The sequence below is a fragment of the Charadrius vociferus genome, unplaced genomic scaffold (genome assembly GCF_000708025.1).
Source record: "Charadrius vociferus isolate BGI_N301 unplaced genomic scaffold, ASM70802v2 scaffold110, whole genome shotgun sequence".
NCBI lineage: Eukaryota > Metazoa > Chordata > Aves > Charadriiformes > Charadriidae > Charadrius > Charadrius vociferus.
In genome coordinates, this window is record NW_009646761.1 from 2573317 (window position 1) to 2593965 (window position 20649).

Sequence of the window (20649 nt, forward strand, 5' to 3'; positions counted from 1 at the left end):
AAGAGGTGGTCTGGATTACTTCCTCACACACACTGCAGTTGTACGGTTTAGCATCACGGAGCCAGGCATCTTAAAAGTTGCCTGTGAGCCTTGCTGGAAACTTTTAGAAGCTGTTAAAATCATGAATTTGTTATTCAGTGAGTATTTTGCTTGCGACAAAATACCATGCGGCTTAACGTGTTGTGGAAGCGAGTTTCTGATTTTTTTTTTTTTTTTTTTTTTGGTTTGGCTCTCTGCCAGTGTTAATTGTCTGCAGCAACCCAAGCAGTTCAGAGCTGTTAAAATGTGTAATCTCGAAACGTGCAGTCAGAGAGAAGCGTTTCTGTTCTTCGCACCCCCCTGATCAAAGTCTGACTTCGAAGTTGTCTAAAATCCCAGTAACTTCACAATCATTTTCAAATGCAGGAACAGGTCTCCATCCTTACACAGCTATTGCAGCACCTTGCTGGTCCTTTAGTACCACCAGATACAGCCCACGTGAGTATCGCGTCATCTACCACCGATGACCCTCAAGCAAACAGGAATTCAGCTCTCTTGCTAAATGTGTCTTTAATTGCCGGCTCCCTATAACCACGTGAATGTCCCTGTTTGGGAGGAGACGTGGTCGCTCTGGTTGCAAATGGTCAGTGTCAGAATGAGTCAAAGCTTGGCTGATAGAAAACGGGAATAACGAAGAATATTTCTAAAAGGATAAGCAACAAAGGGTTTTTTTTTTTTTTCAAGAGCTGAGGGAAATTTGAGGGAGGCCAGTAATTTCCCGTCTCTCCAGTGTTGTAGTCATCTGATAACTTCAGTTGGCCTTGACCATTGATTACTAAATACACAATTTCACATGAAATGGCTTGTTTGTCATGGCCTTATTAGATTGGGTTTTGGGTTTTTTTAAAAAAATGCATTCAAGTAGTGTGGGACAATAGAGTCATTGTCCTAATCTGATTTAAATGCCAGCTCCTAAGAAGAGTAAAATTAGTATTTACTAGAAATGAAGACAGTGTAGTTTCAATAGCTAGACTTTGATACTCCTCAGAAGGTGTAGATAAGGATTTACACCGTCTCCCCACCCACACTTGGTTCACAAATTAATAGCCTGGCTACGGCTGGCGGGCCGAATCCCTCTCGCTGTGAAAAAGCAGTTTCTGCCTTCAGCTCTTTCTTATAACAGGGAACAAAAGGTCCAGTCACAGCTGTGCCACCCCAGCCACCCCCACCAGTGGGATGCCCATGGGTGGCTGGTCCCACCACCCTCCCGAAGGTGCCCAGGGCTCACGGCAGGAGCCTCCCACCGCTTCCCACCACCCAGCTCCCACCACCTCGCCACGTGTCGCCCATCAGAGCTGTGTTTCGCTTCCAGGCTCTGTATGCACGGGTGACCCAGCAAACCCTCGGCAGCCCACCAACACGGCTGGGCATTCGCCTGCTGGTTTCATGCCACTGGGTCAAGCTCCTGCACCCAAATCATTCTTAATTTCAGTGCTTGCATGGTTCTTACTTCATGGGCATTGTTCCCAATACTTGTTTTGCATGGCTGATCTGTGAGTTAAAAAACTATAAACACCTTTTTTGGTGTGATGTGTGTTGATAATGAGATCAATGTTTGTAAGTGGGTGCAGACTGGGGTGAGGATGAGAGTGAAGGTGGTTTTATGCTCAGGAACACGTTTTCTTCTTGAGATGTGAACATCTTCATTCTACTCTTCAAGGTAGAGCACACATGTGGGTGCAGTCCCCACAGCTGGCTGGGTCCAAGGGGTTGTGCACCATCACATGGGGCTCTTGGGAAAGAAGATGAGGAAAGGCTGAGACACCTGGGTCTCTTTATCCTGGAGAAGAGAAGACCGAGAAGGGATCTAACCTATGCTTATAAATATCTAAAGGGTGGGTGTCAAGAGGATGGGACCAGACTTTTTTCAGCAGTGCCCAGCGACAGGACAAGGGGCAACAGGAACAAACTGGAACACAGGAAATTCCATCTGAACATGAGGAAAAACTTCTTTACTTTGAGGGTGACAGAGCACTGGAACAGGCTGCCCAGAGAGGTTGTGGAGTCTCCTTCCCTGGAGACATTCAAACCTCGTCTGCGTGCGCTCCTGTCCAACCTGCTCTACGCAAACCTGATTTGGCAGGGGGGTTGCCAAAGGTCCCTCCCAACCATTCTGTGATTCCATGAAGAAGGTCTTGTAAAATGTACTAAGCTCAACAGGGAAAATGTACTTACCACTTGGATGACCCAGTTTTTCATCAGAAACCAGTCTGAGAGGTAAAAGAAAGGTACCGCACTGGGGCCCTTGAGTAATGTCCACTGAGCAAATGCTAATTAGATTCAAATTAATGCATGGGGTGTGGGCTTTTGTGGAACGAAATATCCCTGAGCAGAGAGATCACATTCTCCACAAGGCAAGCGGAGACCTGGTCTGCAGGGGGAGTCAAATGGGCATCCCCCGAGCCACCCAGCTCAAGAGGCGGCAAACCATGTCCTTAGACGCATCTGAAAGTTTGCTTAAAGATCGTTTCCTCCAAGGAAACATTTGCTAATGTGCCTCTGTGCTGCCTGGTGTGATGTGCTGCTCGCCAGAGAAGAGCTGGGTGGCACAGGGCAATGCCACAGCAGGGTGAGACATCCCTGCTGGAGGAAGGGAGCATGCCAAGGTGCAACCCCCCATTTGCAGACAGTGTTGAACTTTCTTTGCTCTCCTGAGGGTGCAGGGTATCTGTGGGGCCTCGGAGCTCAGCCCTGAGCAGGGCGATGCCAGGGACAAGCCCTGGCACAGCTGGGGTGGCATGTTAGCACCTCCAGGGCTTTCAGGAGGAGAGGGAAGGGACCACGGACCTACCAAAGCCACAATGATGCTAGTCCCATTATTAGATGCTCCAGTGTCTATGGGGGGAAAGACACCTTGAGGTGACACCAGTGCATGCAATGTGCAGCAGAGAAGTGTTGAGCGACTTTTGCGTTTCTGACGGCGGGCATTTCTCTAGGCTTGAGCTGAGGAGGGTGGCGTAGAGCTGTCAACAGGTCCTGGTGCAGATTCACAGGGGTGGTGGAGGGAGGGAGGAAGTGGTTGCTCTCATCTCTGGATGATCTGCTGCACACCAATTGCAAAGCCTTCTACAAGGCCCGTGACAGAGCTTGCCCTGCGTAGGCAAGGAGGGATGAGGAGCTAGTGGAAAAAAAAAAAAACATTTAAGGGAAGAAAAGCAATTTTTGTAAGGGGGAAAAAAAGGCCATCCTACATCACCTGTGGGTTTGAAACAAGTTGGTGTGGCCCTGCTTGGCGCAGATCAAGCGTGGTGAAGGCCAGCTGAAGCACTTCTCCAGGCAGCAGCCATTGACCCTTGGACCACAGGGGCTGCTGAGGTAACAGAGAGCTGTCCCAGGCAGCAGGAGGCCTCCTTGCCCTGTGGGGAAGATGTTGATGGGATGGGGCACATGGGGCTGGTACACACCAGGGATGGCTCCACACCCGAGGATGCCCATACAGGAGATGGGCTGATGAGGCCAAGTACATCAGCCCATGTTGGCCAAAGGACTTGTTTTTGCCCAGGGATCAGGTCTTGTGTGAGAGGGCCAGTGGGGTGCTGGAAGGAAGCGGGTAGAAGTGTAGGAGAAGGAGATGACTTCCTTCTCCTTCTAAGCCCATCTGGAGCAGGGATGGGGCACAGAGGGGGACAGGGGAGCTGGGCCCCAACCCACGTCCTCTTCATAGTCAGGGATGCCAAAGAAATGTTTATTTGCAGCCAGGAATTAGGAAGAGGCAGAGACAGCAAAAATACATTTCAATCCTCAGATGTTATTTTTAGGATACCTAGAGGTGAAATCTGCTGCTCCTCAGCATCCTTTGGAAGCAGGCTTACCGTCCCATACGCACGAGAGATGTCAGCTTGGGATTAAGCACTAGCAGTGATTAAGTATCGCATTAATTGCCACTCACTCAAAGAATTAGATTTTTTAAAATCGGAAAGATAGGGGAAAAAATACACGCACAAAACACCTATCACAAACTACAGGTAACTTGTGTCTGCGCACCCAGGTGTGAAAAGTCGAGACCCCGGAGCCCATCATCTTCCTTCGATGCTTGTTTTCTGAACCCGCAGAGGCGAACGGCAGCTGCCACCGACAGCTTTTGGGGTTCGTGCCTGGAAACGGAGCGGCTCGGTGGGGAGAGCCGGCTGCCCGGTGCCACTAGAGGTCACCGTCTCAACGAGGTACCGGCAGCGGCGACACCGACACCGGCAGAGGAAACACGGGCAGCGGGGGAACCTGCCAGGGCTGGGACTAGAGGTAAGCCCCTATGTCCACCCTTTGGAAACGCTCCAGGAAAGGTTTATTGAGGAGGACGGTGTTAAAATAACTTCTGAACATAAAGGAGGGAGGGGAAAAAAAAAATAATCAAAGGTTTGTGCTTTGAGCAGGAGGACTTGTTGCGTCACTTTGCTGTACTCAATATACTATTAGTCGTTAGTATAATAATCAAATATTTTAATAAAATCTAATTCTACTTACTTACTTAGAGAATTTAAAAGCATTCAGATGGAAAACAGGCTGTTTTTTGGTACTTTTGAAACTCAAGGTGGCTTTTGAAGGACACCTTCCACAGCGTCCTATGCAAAACCTTCCCTGCCACAGCTCTTGGAAGCTGATTTTTTTCCCTAAAGCTTCAGTGCCAAGTGTCCCCCACCCTGACACCTCCATCAAACGCATCTTCGTATTTCCTTACCTCCACTCGACAGCAAAGGGGGAGGCAGAAATGAGGTCTTGGACATGGTGGGACTTTACAGGAACCACCGCATCAAAATCTTTGCTTTTAAATCTTTGCTCCTTACTGTGCACCAACTAAGGATGTTGTCATGGTTTAACCCCAGCCAGACCAGCTGCATGGTTCTAGTTGCCGGCTGGGGTTAAACCACGACAGATGAGTAAGTAAGAGAGTTGCTAAATTTTCCCAAGGGAAATACTTACAATCAGGCAGTTGTTTATCTTTCTCCCAGAGCTTCCCCCATCTCCTTCGTTGGATGCTTTCACTCATACCCGAAGTTCAGGCCTCAGCCTCTTTGGGGATGGAAGGCTCTCATTTACATGCCTCAAACAGTTTTGCGTAGGGTAAAATTTAAAAGTAAGTAACCATCATGGTTTTAGCCAGGTTTCGCTTTGAATCGCCCGCTTACCTCAAAGCAAAACTGAGAAAAAAAACCTTGGGCTAACTCTCATGCTCTCAAACCTCGGACTATCGCACATCTTCACTTGTTGTTAGAGTGAAATTATTCAGAGCCGATGCCGGCAGCTATCGCTCCCAGACAAAATACCCTCGATTTCAGTGGTGAAACCGAGAACAGGATTTGTTTTTAGTGGCTACCCCCATATTTAGCTGGCGGAAATGCCGGTAGCGATCACCACCGACATCGAGCAAACCCACTCTCGCTTTCCACGCCGGCACCCTCTGCTGAGCTGCTGCTCTCGTGACGCCGCTTTTTGGGGCGGACCTGGACCTAAAGCCCCGCATCAGACTGGGGAATGCCACACGGTGAGGAGGACGGGGGGTGTGGGTTTTTGGCTGGTGGAAGGCAATGGGTGTATGGTGCCAGGGAGCAAAACCCGGTCGGCGTGGCGTGGCCAAGGCTGGCACCTGAAACACCTTTCCCCATGAAAACGAGCTGCTGCGGGGCTGTGAGGAGGTCGCCCTCAGGAGCTCTTCCTGTGAAATTGCCTATAGAAAAATGGAAAAAATGTGGGGGTTTTGTGCTGAAAATGCTTGGCAGCACTGCTTTGCCTCAATGCTGTCACCCCATGTTGACACCATAACGCTGGTGGGCTGGTTCAGGACAGGCAAATCCTTCCCCTCTGAAGCATTTATCAGACATCAAAGGCCCTGACTGTTTTATTTCACAAATGAGTCTCGCTTTCACCAGGGAAAGTTTAATGCACCTGCAGGACCAGGTAGTCACCGAGCTTTCTGGTTTCCAGCCACTCTCTCAGCTGCCAGGGCTTACAGGAGGAGATGGAGAAGAAGGTCCAGGGCCGGGCAGCGCAGCAGGCTTGGCCAGGAGGATGCCTCTGTACAGGGTATTTCTGGACCTTTAGGTCCCACCGTTCTCCCAGTCTGAACCCTGGGGGCCAGCAGGTGTCTCCGTGTCCCCCAAAGCATTATCTGCGTGTTCACGAGCTTTGTGGGCACATCGTGACAGCCTGTGTTTGCACAGGCGGCCCCAGGCACCTCTGCAGCCATCCAGCTGCTCAGCACCTCCTGGGCCGTGGCAGGAGGTGAGGGAGTGAATATTGCTTCCTGGTAAACAAAAAGGCGCTGCTGACGTGCTCCGGTTTAATTTCTTGTCAGAGATAGTCCTCGTTACACAAGGTCAGGTTGTAGGGGCTGGGAGGAGGAGGGAGGAAAGTTGCCAACAGGAGGAAGCACAACACCCCGAGGACAGCAGGACCCTGATCTCTGGAGGACACCCATGGGTGATATGGCATTTAAAGTTGTTATCTGGCGTTAGGCCCCACATGGTGTGGGGGAGCCCCAGACATCACAACCAGAGTCAACACTGACACCTTTCCCAAGGCGCAGAGGACATCTTCTTGGCAGATGGGGAACATAAAGCCAAGGGAGGTGAAGGTCCCACTAGTCTCACTGGAGAGGGTACTACCTCAAGAGCGGGGCCAGTGTCCAGTTCTAGGCTTCCCAGTTCAAGAAGGACAGGGAACTGCTGGAGAGGGTCCAGCAAAGGGCTACTGAGATGATAAGGGGACTGGAGCATCTTTCTTACAAGGAAAGGCTGAGGGACTTGGGTCTTTTTAGTCTGGAGAAAACAAGACTGAGGGGGATCTTATCAATGCTTACAGATACTCAAAGGGAGGGTGCCAGGGGGATGGAAACAGTCTTTTTTCAGTGGTGCCCAGTGATAGGACAAGAGGTAACGGGCACAAACTTGAACATAGGAAGTTCCATCTAAACATGAGGAGGAACTTCTTTACTTTGAGGGTGGCAGAGCACTGGAAGAAGCTGCTCAGAGAGTTGGTGGAGTCTCTGACTCTGGAGACATTCCAAACCCACCTGGACGCTGTCCTGTGCAACCTGCTATAGGTGACCCTGCTGTGGCTGGGGGGTTGGACTAGATGATCTCCAAAGGTCCCTTCCGACCCTGACCATTCTGTAATTCTGTGACCACGCTTTCCTCCCCTTGTACGGAAATCTCCTACAGAGGCTGCAGAGAATCAATAAGAAAACCTCAATAATAAACACTGTGGTTCATCGGAGTGAAATTATCAAAAGCCAGTGCAACTTTACTGTGTTTTATGTCCATTTAATAAAATCTGCTTTTCATCTCCCTCCGACGGCACGTGACCCCAGTGATTGAAAGCAGGCCAGGAGAAGCCTGAATGAAAAACCCACTGTAAGTATGGGACAAACTCCAGTAGAGGCAAGTTAGGTGCTGATTAGAGACCATAAACACTTGAACAGAAATAACAGGGCGAGCCAAGGTGCTGGAAAAGGCTTCTATGCTCGTAGGAGCCATAGGAGAAGGTGAACTGCAAAGCGATACAAGGCTCTGTCCCACACCAGATGGCCATCGCAGGCTCCTTCACGTACCATTTGATATAGAGGGAGGTCTGGTGACTACTTCTTAAGGAACAAGCAAGGATTTAGATGCGTTTCAGCTTTGTATCACTTCTGACTGCTCTGTTGACAACCAGTGTGGCGAGATCGCAGCAAGGCAGAGACGAGAAGATGGCCCAGATCCTCATTTTTGTTACTCAGGTGTTAAATGGAAATCGGGAAGACTCATTTTAGCCAGAAAGCAGCTACTCTCAAGAAACATGGAAATGATAAGCTGGTTAGAGAAAATATGTATAGTGAGGTGATTCTGGACATCCAAATTACCAAGGAGTTCCTTTAAGTGCTGTCTCTATAGATTACATACCAAATCCAAGAAATAAAAGCAATCAGATCCATATTCTTTTTTAATTTGGGGATCAAATGGTCAGGCTTTCCTAATATTATCAATGGCATGTTGGGAAAGGGCTGCCAGTAAGATCTATTCCAGCCTTGCCTGGCTTTTGATAAGAGTTAGCAAACAACACTGATTGATAGAATTCAATTAATTAAAGGTTTTAAGGATCACACACTTGCCTTTAAGAAGGAAATTAATCTTAGTTAACGCCCTAATCGATGGCAAAAATAAACCATCAGAAAGAAACAAAAGCTACTCCCAGAAATTACCCAAATACTTTAAATTCTTCTACTTGCAGAGACCAAAACAGCCTCAGCATTTAGGACTTTTGAGTCTATACAGGAAAAGTAAATTTATGACATTTTGACATACTGTGGATATTTTGAAATATAAAAGTACAACATGAATGTTTCTTGAGTGAAAGCATTGTGTTTGTGTGGGTGGGGTCCAAGATCGCTGGATTCACCCACCTACACTTAGATGTCTGCAAAGCAGGTGTCTTCACATAAAAAATAAAGTCAACTCCAATATTGAGACCCAGACAGTGGAGCTGAGGAAAGACGAACCATCTGGAGTTTCAGGTGGAGAAAAAAGTAGGGAAACCTGAATCAGAGAGCAATACTAGTTACAATCTGGTAGCCTGGACAATGAATTTAAAAAGAGCACAGCTCCGTTTGCTGTTGTTTCTTAGATTTGGGACATAATCCTGCTCTGATTTAAGTCAACAGGAATTTTGCTATTGACTTCAGAGGCACCAGAATTGGGCACTTTGTCTGCTCCAGACCTGACTGTTTTATTTGGAAATATAACGTTTTAAAACACACACTTTTCTCTTAAAATGCTACAAAGTAGAGCAAGTAATTACATTAGGCTCTACCTGAAGCTCCAGAGAATTAATACAAAGGCTGCTTGGCTCTTGCCAACTTTCACGATTACAATTTTACTAGCAACATATGCAGCACTACCTGACCTGCTTGTTTCACTTAGTGAACTCATGGGGGTTTTGTTTTTTGGGGTTTTTTTTAAAGGAACATGCAATATCCACAAACAAAAGCTCCAGGGAGCGGGGACCAGCTCGGTGGCCCATATGGTCTTAGTATCAAAGAAATCAGAGATGGAGCAGGTCTGTTGGCTCTGCAGCCCCATCCTTTTTGCAAACGTGCAAAAGTTGGCTTGGGAAAAAATGTTCTTTTGGGAGGTTTCTGTTGCTTGCCGTCATGCAAGCAACTGTGAAGTGAGATTTCCGGTGTTATTCTGAGCACCTCTGTGGCCAAGAAGGAAAGGAGCTGCAAAGTAGGGAGAGGACTGGCTGTGTCAGTTTTGAGACCGTGGAAAGGCTGGGGTGGTTTTCTGAGGACAGCCAGGAAAGGGTTTCTTCAGAGGAGAATTTTCACAAGAAAAAGCTAATCCTATGATTTTCATGTGACTAATTCCAATGCAGGAGAATAACCAAATGCAAATTATACATACACACATAAAGAACAAAGTGGAGATTGTTCTCCAACAGACAGCTTTGCTAAGGCAGAGTAAAAGTTGACGAGCCATTTGTGACCACTGGACTTGAAAATAAGGTGACATCTTGCTGGAAGATGAGTTTTGAAGACCAAAGACTCTTGCAGCTCCCTCAGGCTTGCCTAGAAGGGACCTTCTGCTGCACTGAGCTGGGGAGATGGACCTCAGCCTCACCTGCACCATGCCATCCAGCAGCATGTAAGCGGTCACACACATGACAGTCCTATTTTTGTTTCATCCTAGTGAAAAACACCCTCCGGTCAAGCCAACAAGGCATTTGGCTCTGCCAGCTTCCTTTAAGACACTGACTAGCTAAGGCTGACAGGTTTTGTTGCAAACTTGTTTCTGAACCCCGGCATAGCCTAATGCACACTCATGAGTAAGAGCACAGCTGGGACCAGCCCTCAGGAACCCGGATCTGGCAGACTTGCTCTCTCTCTCTGACCGCGTGAGCTGACTGATGGTTTGGGACGTGCTTCTCCCTTGCTCTGGGGAAAAGGACCACAGAATCACAGAAATGTTGGTTGCATGGGACTGCTGGAGGTGACCTAGTCCAATCTCCCGTCAAAGCAGAACTACCACCAACATTATACCACTAAGTCAGCCTTTATCTAGCCAAGTCATAAAAAGCCTCCAAAGGGGAACCACCATCACCTCTCTGGAGCATCTTATGGGGAAGGTTTTCCTGATGGCCAGCCTGAACCTCCGCATCCGCCATGTGCGGTTGTCCCCCCTTGTTACATCCACTAGCACTGCCAAGAACAGCTTGGTTCTGTCATCTTTGTAACCTGCTCTCTAGACAGCTGCAGGTTGCTGTTTGATCCTCCTTTGGGCATCACTTCATGGGGTGGAACAAGGCCAGCGGCCTCCACATCTCTCACACCATACCTACACTCTAGGCCCTGGACCATGGTGGCAACCCTCTCCCATTTTTCCACCTCGTCCTTGAAGCAGAGGTCCCAAAAGAGGACGCTGTACTCCAGTGCTGGGCAGGAGAAGGGGAAGTGCACGATGCCCCATCTTTCAGCCACAGCCTCATTTTGTGGGCTAACGCATGGTGCGGGCACCACTGTGTTTCCACCCACGTCCCCACCGCTGGCTGTCAAAGGGGACTAAACAGTTGATATAAACGAGGAGAAACAGGGCAGTTTCAGTTACAGCTAAAGCTTGGGTGTCAAAGCACCAGAGAGCCCTCTCCTCCAGGTCTGCATATAATTAGCCATGCTTATTCAGTAAATCAGAGCAGCGCTCGACTTATGTCCTCTTGTTCCTCGAGTTCATGTTTCAGTCTAAGACATACCAAAACACAGTTTTATATGCTAATTTCCTTATAGTAACCCCCTTACTGTATGTCGTTCAACTATACCAAGCGGTGTACATGTAAGAGTAGGCTAATATTCTCTATATATTACGAACTTTATGAGTTCAAGAATTACAATGTGCTTGCTTTATTTAGGTGGTAAACATTTTTAATGGGTCTGGAGGGTCCTTTACATAAAAGTGGTGACTCTACCTTGGAATCTCTTTCCATGTTTATTAGAAATGTGTTTTACTTTATCGTGAAAAAAGCCAAGGAAACATGCAGCCTTAAAGTCTAATGAAGTAGTTACTCGTGCAGTCAAAGTTCATAAATTTTAAATACATTTAATTTATAAATTGAAAACATAGCTTGCACTGGCTTTTTCAAGATTATTGCTTGCCACAGGGGTTTTAGGATAGTTGCCGGGCCGTGCTTGTTACCTCTTTCCTTTCAAGGCTGAGACTGGATCTTCACGATTTCCTCACATTCATTCTGATCTTTTTATTTAAAAAAAAAAAAAAAAAAAAAGTATTTTCAGAAAGGGAGCTCTTTAAAATATTAAAAATCGTAACCCAGCCAGCAGCCTCTTTGTTCTCAACTCAGATAAGATTTGCTTTTGAGCTGACACTTTAATAAAGAGCTCTTCCTCGTGGTGAGAAACCCTTTGTCCCTCAGGAGACCTCTTTTCTGAGCTAATTGCGGAGCGCAGTCCCTGCAGTGGCAGTCCGAGCCGGATTCCAGTCTCACACCAATAAAATCTTGGTGGCAGCCTGGGTTAGGAGCCCAGCTCCCAGGAAGGGGGAATTTAGGGAAGGGGGGAAGTGAAGATGCTAGCTCCCCACTTTTGCCCTCTGCAGTCCTCAGGTTGCTCATACATCCATCCCTCGTGATAACTGGCTGCACGAGCTCTGCCATAATTTGTCCTACTTGTAAAGCATCCTTGGGTACAAAATGTACCACAGGGATGCCTGGCACTCGCTGGTGCTCTGCCCTCATCAGGAGGTGGCGAGAGGAGGGCACCAGACTTATGCCAGCCAGGATTTCCACCAGACACCCTACTGGGTGCCCTGCCTCGTGCCGGTACCACCACGAAGTGAGCCGGCAGCTGGTCGATGACTGCAGGACCACTGCTTGTTGACTCAGAGTCACAGGAGGTCAGTTCTGGAGCTTCAGATAACTTCAGGTGGATGTTATAGAAATGGGAATGTGCCTACGATAAGAGAAAGCATCAAGCCCACAGGACCTTCAATAGTGGTGTTGGCATTTAACCGCTGTATCTTTAGATCTATATGGACGATGCCCTCAAGGCTTCTTTTAGCAATACAGGCAAAGAAAAAAGGGTAGCAGGGCTCAGTGTCCCCGTTTCCATGCCCCAAACCAGTCAATTATACCCAAGACATTTCAGAAAGATATTTCTCTCCCCTGGCCTCCAGTGATGGACGTGCCTCAACATCCCTCACCTGCATACTCGCCAACTCCCTGTCTTAATACTTAAAAAGTTTTTTCCTACATGTAACTCACACAAGGGCCACACTTCATCCAGACGACTCCATCCTTAGCTGTGCAGGCACCTCCACGGACTTCTGCAAAAGGCAGCTGTGAGATGATGCCCTCTGACTGACATCCCTGCTCTGCCCCACCGCTTCTCCCATCTCGTCCCTCCCTGAGCCCCACGGCCACGCCGACACCGGGCACAGCCAGCACGGGGAGCAGGGTCGGTAATTGGAAAGGGGAATTGCAGAGCACCAAAGCTTATCAACAGGCAGCAAGGGAGAGTTCAGCGGCCAAGCTCTGGGGCCCGGCCCGAGGTCCGGAGCAGGTTGGCAGCCTTTTGTTTGGTGGCACGGGGCGGACATGCATGGCTGCTCTGAGCAGAGCAGGCACCGCCGCGGCTGAAGCCGGAGGGACACCTCACCGGCCGGAGCAGCCTCCGCTTTCTGTCGGGGCTGCCGAGGCCACGGAGAGCAGCGCGGGAGCGGGAAAGCGGCACGGCACGGCGCTCGGGGCGCCCACGCTCACCAGCTGTTTTGAGGGTAGCCTTAGGCATGGCTTCTTGTCCTCCCAAGTGCCACCAAGTGCCGTCACTACGCACACAGAAATAGCAGCTATTTTCTCATATATCTTTTACTCATTAACTGAACAGCCTAAATATAGCCCCAGCTAGGACTAGCGAGAGATGGTACGTGCCCGCTGCGGTCGGCAGTCGGCTCTTTGCTGCCTGCCTACCTGCAGCACTGGTTTTCTGCGCCAGATCCTTCACTTTGCCAGTGCCACGTCAGGTGCCCTCTGCTCTCAGCCCTGGGGCAGATGGATAATTGACGTTGCAGGTTGCTACCACGTGCAGAGGAGAAGCACGCAGCCCCAGGAACGGAACCAGCTCCTCCCGTCCTCCTGCCAGCCCACCCTGCCCGGTGCAGCCTTCCACTCCTTCCCTGCGCCAACTCCTGACCGGATGATATCACTCCTGTCTGGATGTTCGGATAAACCAGGCTCTTGGCATGGCTGACACGGGTAAAACTCAGGAGTTCAAAGCCTGGCTGCTTTTGCAGGAGTTGTTCCCAATCATTACCCAGGATGGGTCCATCGGGAGCTCCCCAGTTCCAGCAGGGAGGATTTAATCTTACCAGGGAGGTAAAATGGAAAGTATTGCCTTTGCTGGGGGGCTGGGAAGCTTTCAGGACGTATCAGGAATATCTGATATGTTCATAGTCTGTGTCCCTGACTTCAGCCTCGGCTTGATGCCAGGTAGTAGTATCTCCACACCTGCCAACTGCTCACTGCCAGCCAACACTTGCCCTTTTGCTCAGCAATTTATTCAAAATAGTGGGCAAGTGGAGAAGGGGGAAGGCACCTCGTGCCCCTGTGTGGATTTCAGGCTACATCCCAGCTGTAGCTTCTGCAGGAGTTACACGTGTCCATCTCTTTTCCCAGTTCCATAAGAACTGAAAAAGACGGCCAAGGGAGAAAAATTAAATGCACATTTGCACTTTGTCTGACAAAGAAAAAGGTTATGGAGGTTTAAAGGTTTGTTGCCATATTCTAGGTAAAGGAATATGGTTGTGACCTCTTGCATGTTGAAATATGATGTCAGCTTATTGTCTAATTCGATTTTTGTCCATTTTCAACAAAATAGGCTTTCCAATGCAGCAAAAATTCTAGATAGTCTCCAAAGCTCCTTGGAGGAGCAGCCTACCATGAGGCTTTGTAACCTCTTTACAGGAATTCCTCAGCTCATCTGTCTCGGCGCAATTTCCTTGGAGTAAATGGAAGACCACAATTCCCTATGCCTTCAATTCCTTCTATTACAATACTTGAGGCAGCACAGCATTTTATAGAGAGATAAAAGCTTGTAAGTGGCATGATATCCTCACCAGAAGCAATCTGCCTTTTAGTGAATGGCCTCTCATCCATTCTCCCTTGCCCACAGATAATTTTTCTCGGTAGCTGGAAATCTAACTCTCCATTCCTTCTGTTGGTCTTCTCTTGGGATAAGAGTACGAGAAAAAAAAAAAAAAAAGATGTCAGAGAGCAAATATTTGGTGGCAAAGCCAAAGGAATCATGTTCTTTTGAGATAAAACTCTCCTTACTTACAGCTGAGTAGACAGAGATTAAGTTATAAGGAATCCGGGCTCCTTGCCAATTCATCCCCATCTGGTTGCCAGGAACAAATGCTTCGTTATTTGGCTCAGTGAGGGAGCAAAGAGCAGGAGAGAGGGCAGTGGGCCATGGCCATGCCCTCCCACGGGCGCTTCCCCACCCACAGGAGCTGCTCTTGCCTGGGACCTCCAGCACTAATGTTCCGTGCTAGTGACAGAGAGAGGGCCAGGGCTGGCCTGCCGGCAGAGGTGGGCACCATTCAGGAAAAAACATCTGGATAGAAAAGAAATTAATGAAGATGGATATGTGAGGCTTAAGAAAAGCAAAGGTGGGTGTGCAAAATCAAGAAAGTCAAGAAGAAGAGAAATTTTCTGTGTCCCTGCGAGATCAAGGCACGTTGTGTCACGAAGATAAGGACTGAGGCACTACTGGGGGCTGTAAGAAATGGAAAGAGCTGGTAGTTCCTGGGGCTATGTTCCTGTGTCACCGGTATACTGTGAAAAATGTGAAAAATTACAAGAGCCCCAAGAACGACATACCCTTACCACAGCATCAACATCAGTCTCTTTCTGCATCTCGTCCCATGTATCAGAAGGCAAGCTGAAATGATAAGGAGCCTTGAGTGAGTGGCAGACTGCTTCATGACACCTGCATTTGGGAGCTGAGGAAGTCTGGGCCGAATGTCTGTTGGATGGTCCAATGCCTGTTTTACCGTCAGGTGATTTGAAAATCGAGTGGACCACATGGCTCAAAGGGCAGCAATCAACATCTTGATGCCCATTTGGTACCTAGGAACAAGCAAAGTGCCCCAGGGGTGGATACTGGTGCCAGTATCGTTCCTTGTTTTCATCAAAGACCTGAATGAGGAGGCAGAATACAAATCTGTAAATGCATCATCCTCAAAGAAATCTGTGGTGGATGCTACTAAGCTAAGGGAGTGGCTGACAAACCGAATGGTAGAGCATCACTAAACAGACCTTGAAAAGCCATGGACTGTGCCAGCAGAAATCCCATAAAGTTCAACATGGAGACGTGAAAAGTTCTGTGGCTGGGACAGAATAACCCCAAGCTGGAAAGCAACAGCTCTGCTGAAAAAAAAACGGATTTGGGGGCTACGGTGGGTGACAAGAGGAATATGAGACTACACTATAATCTCATTGCAAATAACTGCAAATTGCATGTTCAGCAGTGCTGGGTGGAGGGTGGCCAGCAGATTGAGCTGGACATCTGCATGGCATTGGTAGGCCTGCAGATGGAGTACAGCATCCTCTTTTGGGACCCCTGCTTCAAGGCGGATGTGGAAAAACTGGACAGGTCCAGATAAGGGCTGCCACCATGGTCCACGGTCTGGAGCACAGGAGCAATGTGAGAGAGGTCGAGGGAGCTGGGCTTGTTTTGTGGACTGAAGAGGAGCTGAAAAGGTGATGGAACAACAGCCTATGACTTCCTGAAGGGCAGGTACAAAGATGACAGAGCCAAACTCTTCTTGGTGGTGCCAGAGGACATAACAAGGGGCAGCGACCACACACTGGGGAGGTTCAGGCTGGCTATTAGGAAAATTTCTCCATCAGGTGCTCCAGAGAGGTGGTGGTAGGTCTTCCATTGGAGGCTTTTCACAACTTGGCTGGATAAAGGCACAGCTGACCTAATGGTATACCATTGGTGGTAGTCCTGCTTTGAGTGGGGTGGTCTCCAGGGTCCCATCCAAATAACATTTCTGCAATTCTATGTTCTCATTTCTTTACCTGAAAATTGTCAATGTAGGTACTGGCCGACTTCACCAGCACAGATGAAGCTTCAGAGAAGTCCCAAATAATCAATGCAACGCTACACACATGAGCAGACGCATAACTTTCTGCAATCCAAACATGTCACCCAACTCAGAGCAATGGATGCATGGGTTGCATGTTCAGCTGCATGTATTTTCCATTCACCCAGATCACACAAATATAATTATGTCCTTTATGAAGCCTTTCCCACAGCACCGGAGGTGCCGAAGCACTAGCAGACTCAGCTGTTGATTGTCTGTAATTGCTTCCAGGTTCACCATTCTTAGCAGGCCAAGCCACCACAGATTGCTCTCTCTTTTTTTTTTTTTATTATTTTATTTCGGCTTGCAAAACTCCTGGAGCACACAACATGCTCCAAACACAACTACAGCACTAAGAGGCTCTACAGTCCATATAAATCCATAGACTGTGCTGTCATATGTACTGCCAGCCTGCCAGAATATCACTCTGTCCTGGTTTGAGGTAAAACAGACACAGTCACGGAATCACAGAATCACAGAATTTTCAGAGTTGGAAGGGACCTCTAGAGATCATCTAGTCCAACTCCCCTGCTAAAGCAGGATTGCCTAGAGCACATTACTCAGGACTGCATCCAGGTGGGTTTTGAAAATCTCCAGAGAAGGAGACTCCACAACCTCCCTGGGCAGCCTGTTCCACTGCTCTGTCACCCTAACTGTAAAGAAGTTTTTCCGTGTGTTAGAACGGAACTTCCTGTGTTCCAACTTGCACCCACTGCCCCTCGTCCTGTCACTGGGAACCACCGAGAAGAGTCTGGCTCCATCCTCCTTCAACACACCCTTTAGATATTTGTAAGCAGTAATAAGGTCTCCCCTCAGCCTTCTTTTCTCCAGGCTAAAGAGTCCCAGCTGTCTCAGCCTTTCCTCATAAGGGAGATGCTCCAATCCCTCAATCATCTTGGTTGCCCTTCACTGGACTCTCTCCAGCAGCTCCCTGTCCCTCTTGAACTGGGGAGCCCAAAACTGGACACAGTATTCCAGTTGTGGCCTCACCAGTGCCGAGCAGAGGGGGAGAATGACCTCCCTCGACCTACTGGACACACTCTTCCCTATGCAGCCCAGGATTCCATTGGCCTTTTTAGCAGCAAGGGCACACTGCTGGCTCATTGACAATTTACTATCTACCAGGACCCCCAAATCCTTCTCAAAAGCTGGATGGCAGCGCGGCCCTCTGGAGAGTCAGCCACCCCTCCCAGTTTGGTATCATCAGCGAACTTGCTGAGGATACACTCTGTCCCCTCATCCAGGTCATTAATGAATATATTAAACAAAATTGGACCAAGTATCGACCCCTGGGGGACACCACTGGTTACAGGCCTCCAGCTAGACTCTGTGCCACTGATCACAACCCTCTGGGTCCTGTCACAACAGCCAGCTCTCAATCCACCTCACTGTCACCTCATCTAACCCGCACTTCCTCAGCTTAACTCAGTCATCTATATGAAGGAGGAATAGTATAGATCCATGCTGAAACAGCGCTGGCAAACATCCACATACAATATAGAACTGCTAAGCTTGGAAGGGACCTTTAAGATCATCAAGTCCAACCATCAACCTCCCCTGACAAAACCACCTCTAAACCATGTCCCTAAGTACTACATCTACCCTTTTTTTAAACACCTCCAGGGATGGTGATATACTGGCCAGTGCACCCAGTTTGAGTATCTGTGAATACAGCCGCAGCACCATGTAATGTCAGAATAGCAATCACCCTTTCCACACTTAAATTTTATATTATTTTAATTTAGGACTACAAGCGTTCTGCACGTTACAAAGTCATGCTATTTAGGAGACCTAACCTGACAAAAAAAAAGAAAAAAAAAAAAAGGCGACTTGCAAAAATCTTGGCCCTGGCAGATTTTGGGTTCTGTTACCTTTCCATTTTCTCAGCGGCGCTGCACTGTATTCCTGCTCATCCAAATCTGAGAACAGCAAACAAACACCTTTCTGAGCAGTGCAAAGTAACCTTTGCAGACCTACCCACCACGTAGGAGTGTTTACAGACGATTTTCATTATAAGTATCCTGAGATTTGCCTTGTTAGCGAACTCACACATCAGGTGAGATTCTTTTCACTACAGCCTCTATTTTCTGTTCCTGCCTGTCTGTGCAGTGATCATGTATAGCATGGCAAGTGATCCTCCCAGGGAATGTACTGTAATTTCCAGGGAGAAAAGGTCACCAAGAGAGACATCATCTTTTCCCCGGAACTTCCCAAGCATTTCTGTCTCTTTTCTATGTAAATAACATGCATGGATTTTTTTCACATCTGATCAACCTTCCTCCTACCAAGCGTAAATTAAAGTGGCACTTTTGCGTTTATCTGTAATCTACATAATCTTATTATCTTTGGTGAGATGCAGAAGACATAAATCAGAATGTAATTAGAAATTTCCAGCATTCCTTTAGTTTACAATTAATTTATAACACAGAATAACAGAGATAATAATTCTTCTAGCTGATGTTGATGTTCTACATCAACTTTTGACATCCTAATTGTTAATTTAATTAAGTTTTAGACTAACCTCCATCCTGCTGCTGATTGGGACATATTGACAAAAATTTTTAAGGCATGTGAAGTAATGCTTTAAAAAAGATCTCAGCGAAGATCTTGTACAAAAATCAATAGAAGGACTCCCCGCTCCTGGTGCACTCCTTTTCCTGAATTATCTAAGCACTCCTAACAAGTCACTTTGCAAAGGGCAACAAGGGCACCTAAGAAAGAAGTTTAATTGCAGATGAGGGCAAATAACATTATTAAACCAGTTTGTGGGTGGGAGCTGGCAAAACTAGCACTTATAATCTACCCATTAGAAAAATGAGCCTTTTGATTTTTTTTTTTTTTAATCATTCAAATTTGGATACTTAGAGACTCTACCCTGTAGAATACAAAAGGGAACTTCATTATGGGAAGAGCTGCAGCAGGTTTGCTCGCTTTTCTCCCTCATTTGAGGAAACCAAAAGCTTCATGCAAAGGATCTTAATATTTTTGTCAGCATAGGGCAGGTTTGTATTTACTGATCTAGCAAATCAGGTTCTATTTAGAGTAACACACCATTGCTATGAAGACATAGGCATTTGCATTAAACTACACTAGATGCGTAACAGTGTGTATTTTTTTTTTTATCTTGGACCTTCTTTTGTTATTCTCGGAGGAAAAAATCTTACCCCATTTTATGCCTTCTTCCCTCTCCACACCTCTTTCTTCCTCTTCTGTCTTCCATACGCTTGCCTGATCCCTTGCCTCCTTTTTCCTCACTTTACAGCAGTTCAATGAAGACCACATGTCCCTAGTTTGCCCACGAGAGTGTCATATGGGACAGTGTTAGAAGGTTTCCCTGTACTGCCTGCCTGCAAGCCACCTTTTACACCATCTTTTCAAACATTAGGTCATCTTCCTAGGTGGCCACACTGGCCTCTCCCGTTCTTGCTGGGAGCCTCCTGCATCAGGGCGGTTTTTCATTGCATCTTCAGCGCCTCTTTTAGGAGCCGACAGTTCTCCCGGGCTCCCTTTCCCATTAAAATTCCTTTCCACAAGACTGCCTTTACCAATTTTTTTGAGCCGGTTGAAGTCTTCTGGTTTAAGTTCATTAGTCCATTGCTTTCGCTCCCTCCTCTCCTGAAACGCAAGAGCGCTGCTGTTTTGTGATCTTTTCCACCCAGATCGCCTTCCTCCAGCAGCATCCCCTCAACCAGTTTTCCCACATTAACCAGCAGCAAACCGCAAGCCACCAGGTACAGGTCCACATGCCTCACATCACTGAAATAAAAAGCCGCTTTTTATCCCCAAAACGTCAGGGACAGGATACACGGTGTGGTCACCCCCTGAACACATATCTAGGACGCAGTTTCTGCCGCTGTGGGATGTACCCTACAGGACATAGAGGCATGACTTCCACATGTCCCCAGCTGCACGCAGGGACCTTGGTTCACGATATCAGCTCACCACGGCTGAAGCGGGATGCTTGTGGCTCTGCAATCAGCATCCTAGTTTCCACGGAAGCAATTCCCCTACAAGCCGGCAATCAGCTCAAACCCTCCGGCTCTCTGCTGTGCCCTGACTCCCCATAAGCCCTAGGATGTAACTGGCTGGAAATAAACAGGTCTGTGAACTTTAAAGCTGTGTTGACATCCCCATCCCTGAATCAACATGCTTCTTTCCCCAGTAACAGGCAGTCAGACTTTCAGACGCGGTTACTGATTTTGCACGGTTCTCATCTTGGATGCTGAATTTCTCTCTGAAGTCAAGGCAAGTGGCATCAGGCACCCAGCAAGACTGAAAGCCACACACAGATTGTCTTAAGAAAGGGCAACAAAAAAACCCAAAACAAACAAACACCACCAAAAAGAAAAATAAATCAAGGCGTATAAATCTGAAATGCAGCTTCAGAAAAAAACAGGAAAAAAGAATTTTTGTCTGGATTTCTCCCAGAAAAGCCCCATAATTCTCTGTTAGGCTGAAGATCAAGAAAATTACCTTTTAGTTTTAC

General features: G+C 47.7%; 1 protein-coding gene across 1 annotated transcript in view; it reads left to right on the top strand.

Moving 5' to 3' along the window:
• TM9SF2 (transmembrane 9 superfamily member 2) overlaps positions 1-20649 on the top strand; it is a 64756-nt gene that overhangs the window by 7696 nt on the left and 36411 nt on the right. The window contains exons 3-5 of the mRNA XM_009891999.1: positions 4028-4202; positions 5363-5518; positions 19823-19894. Coding sequence (XP_009890301.1) covers positions 4028-4202; positions 5363-5518; positions 19823-19894 — 403 coding nt within the window. The remainder of the gene's footprint in view (positions 1-4027; positions 4203-5362; positions 5519-19822; positions 19895-20649) is intronic.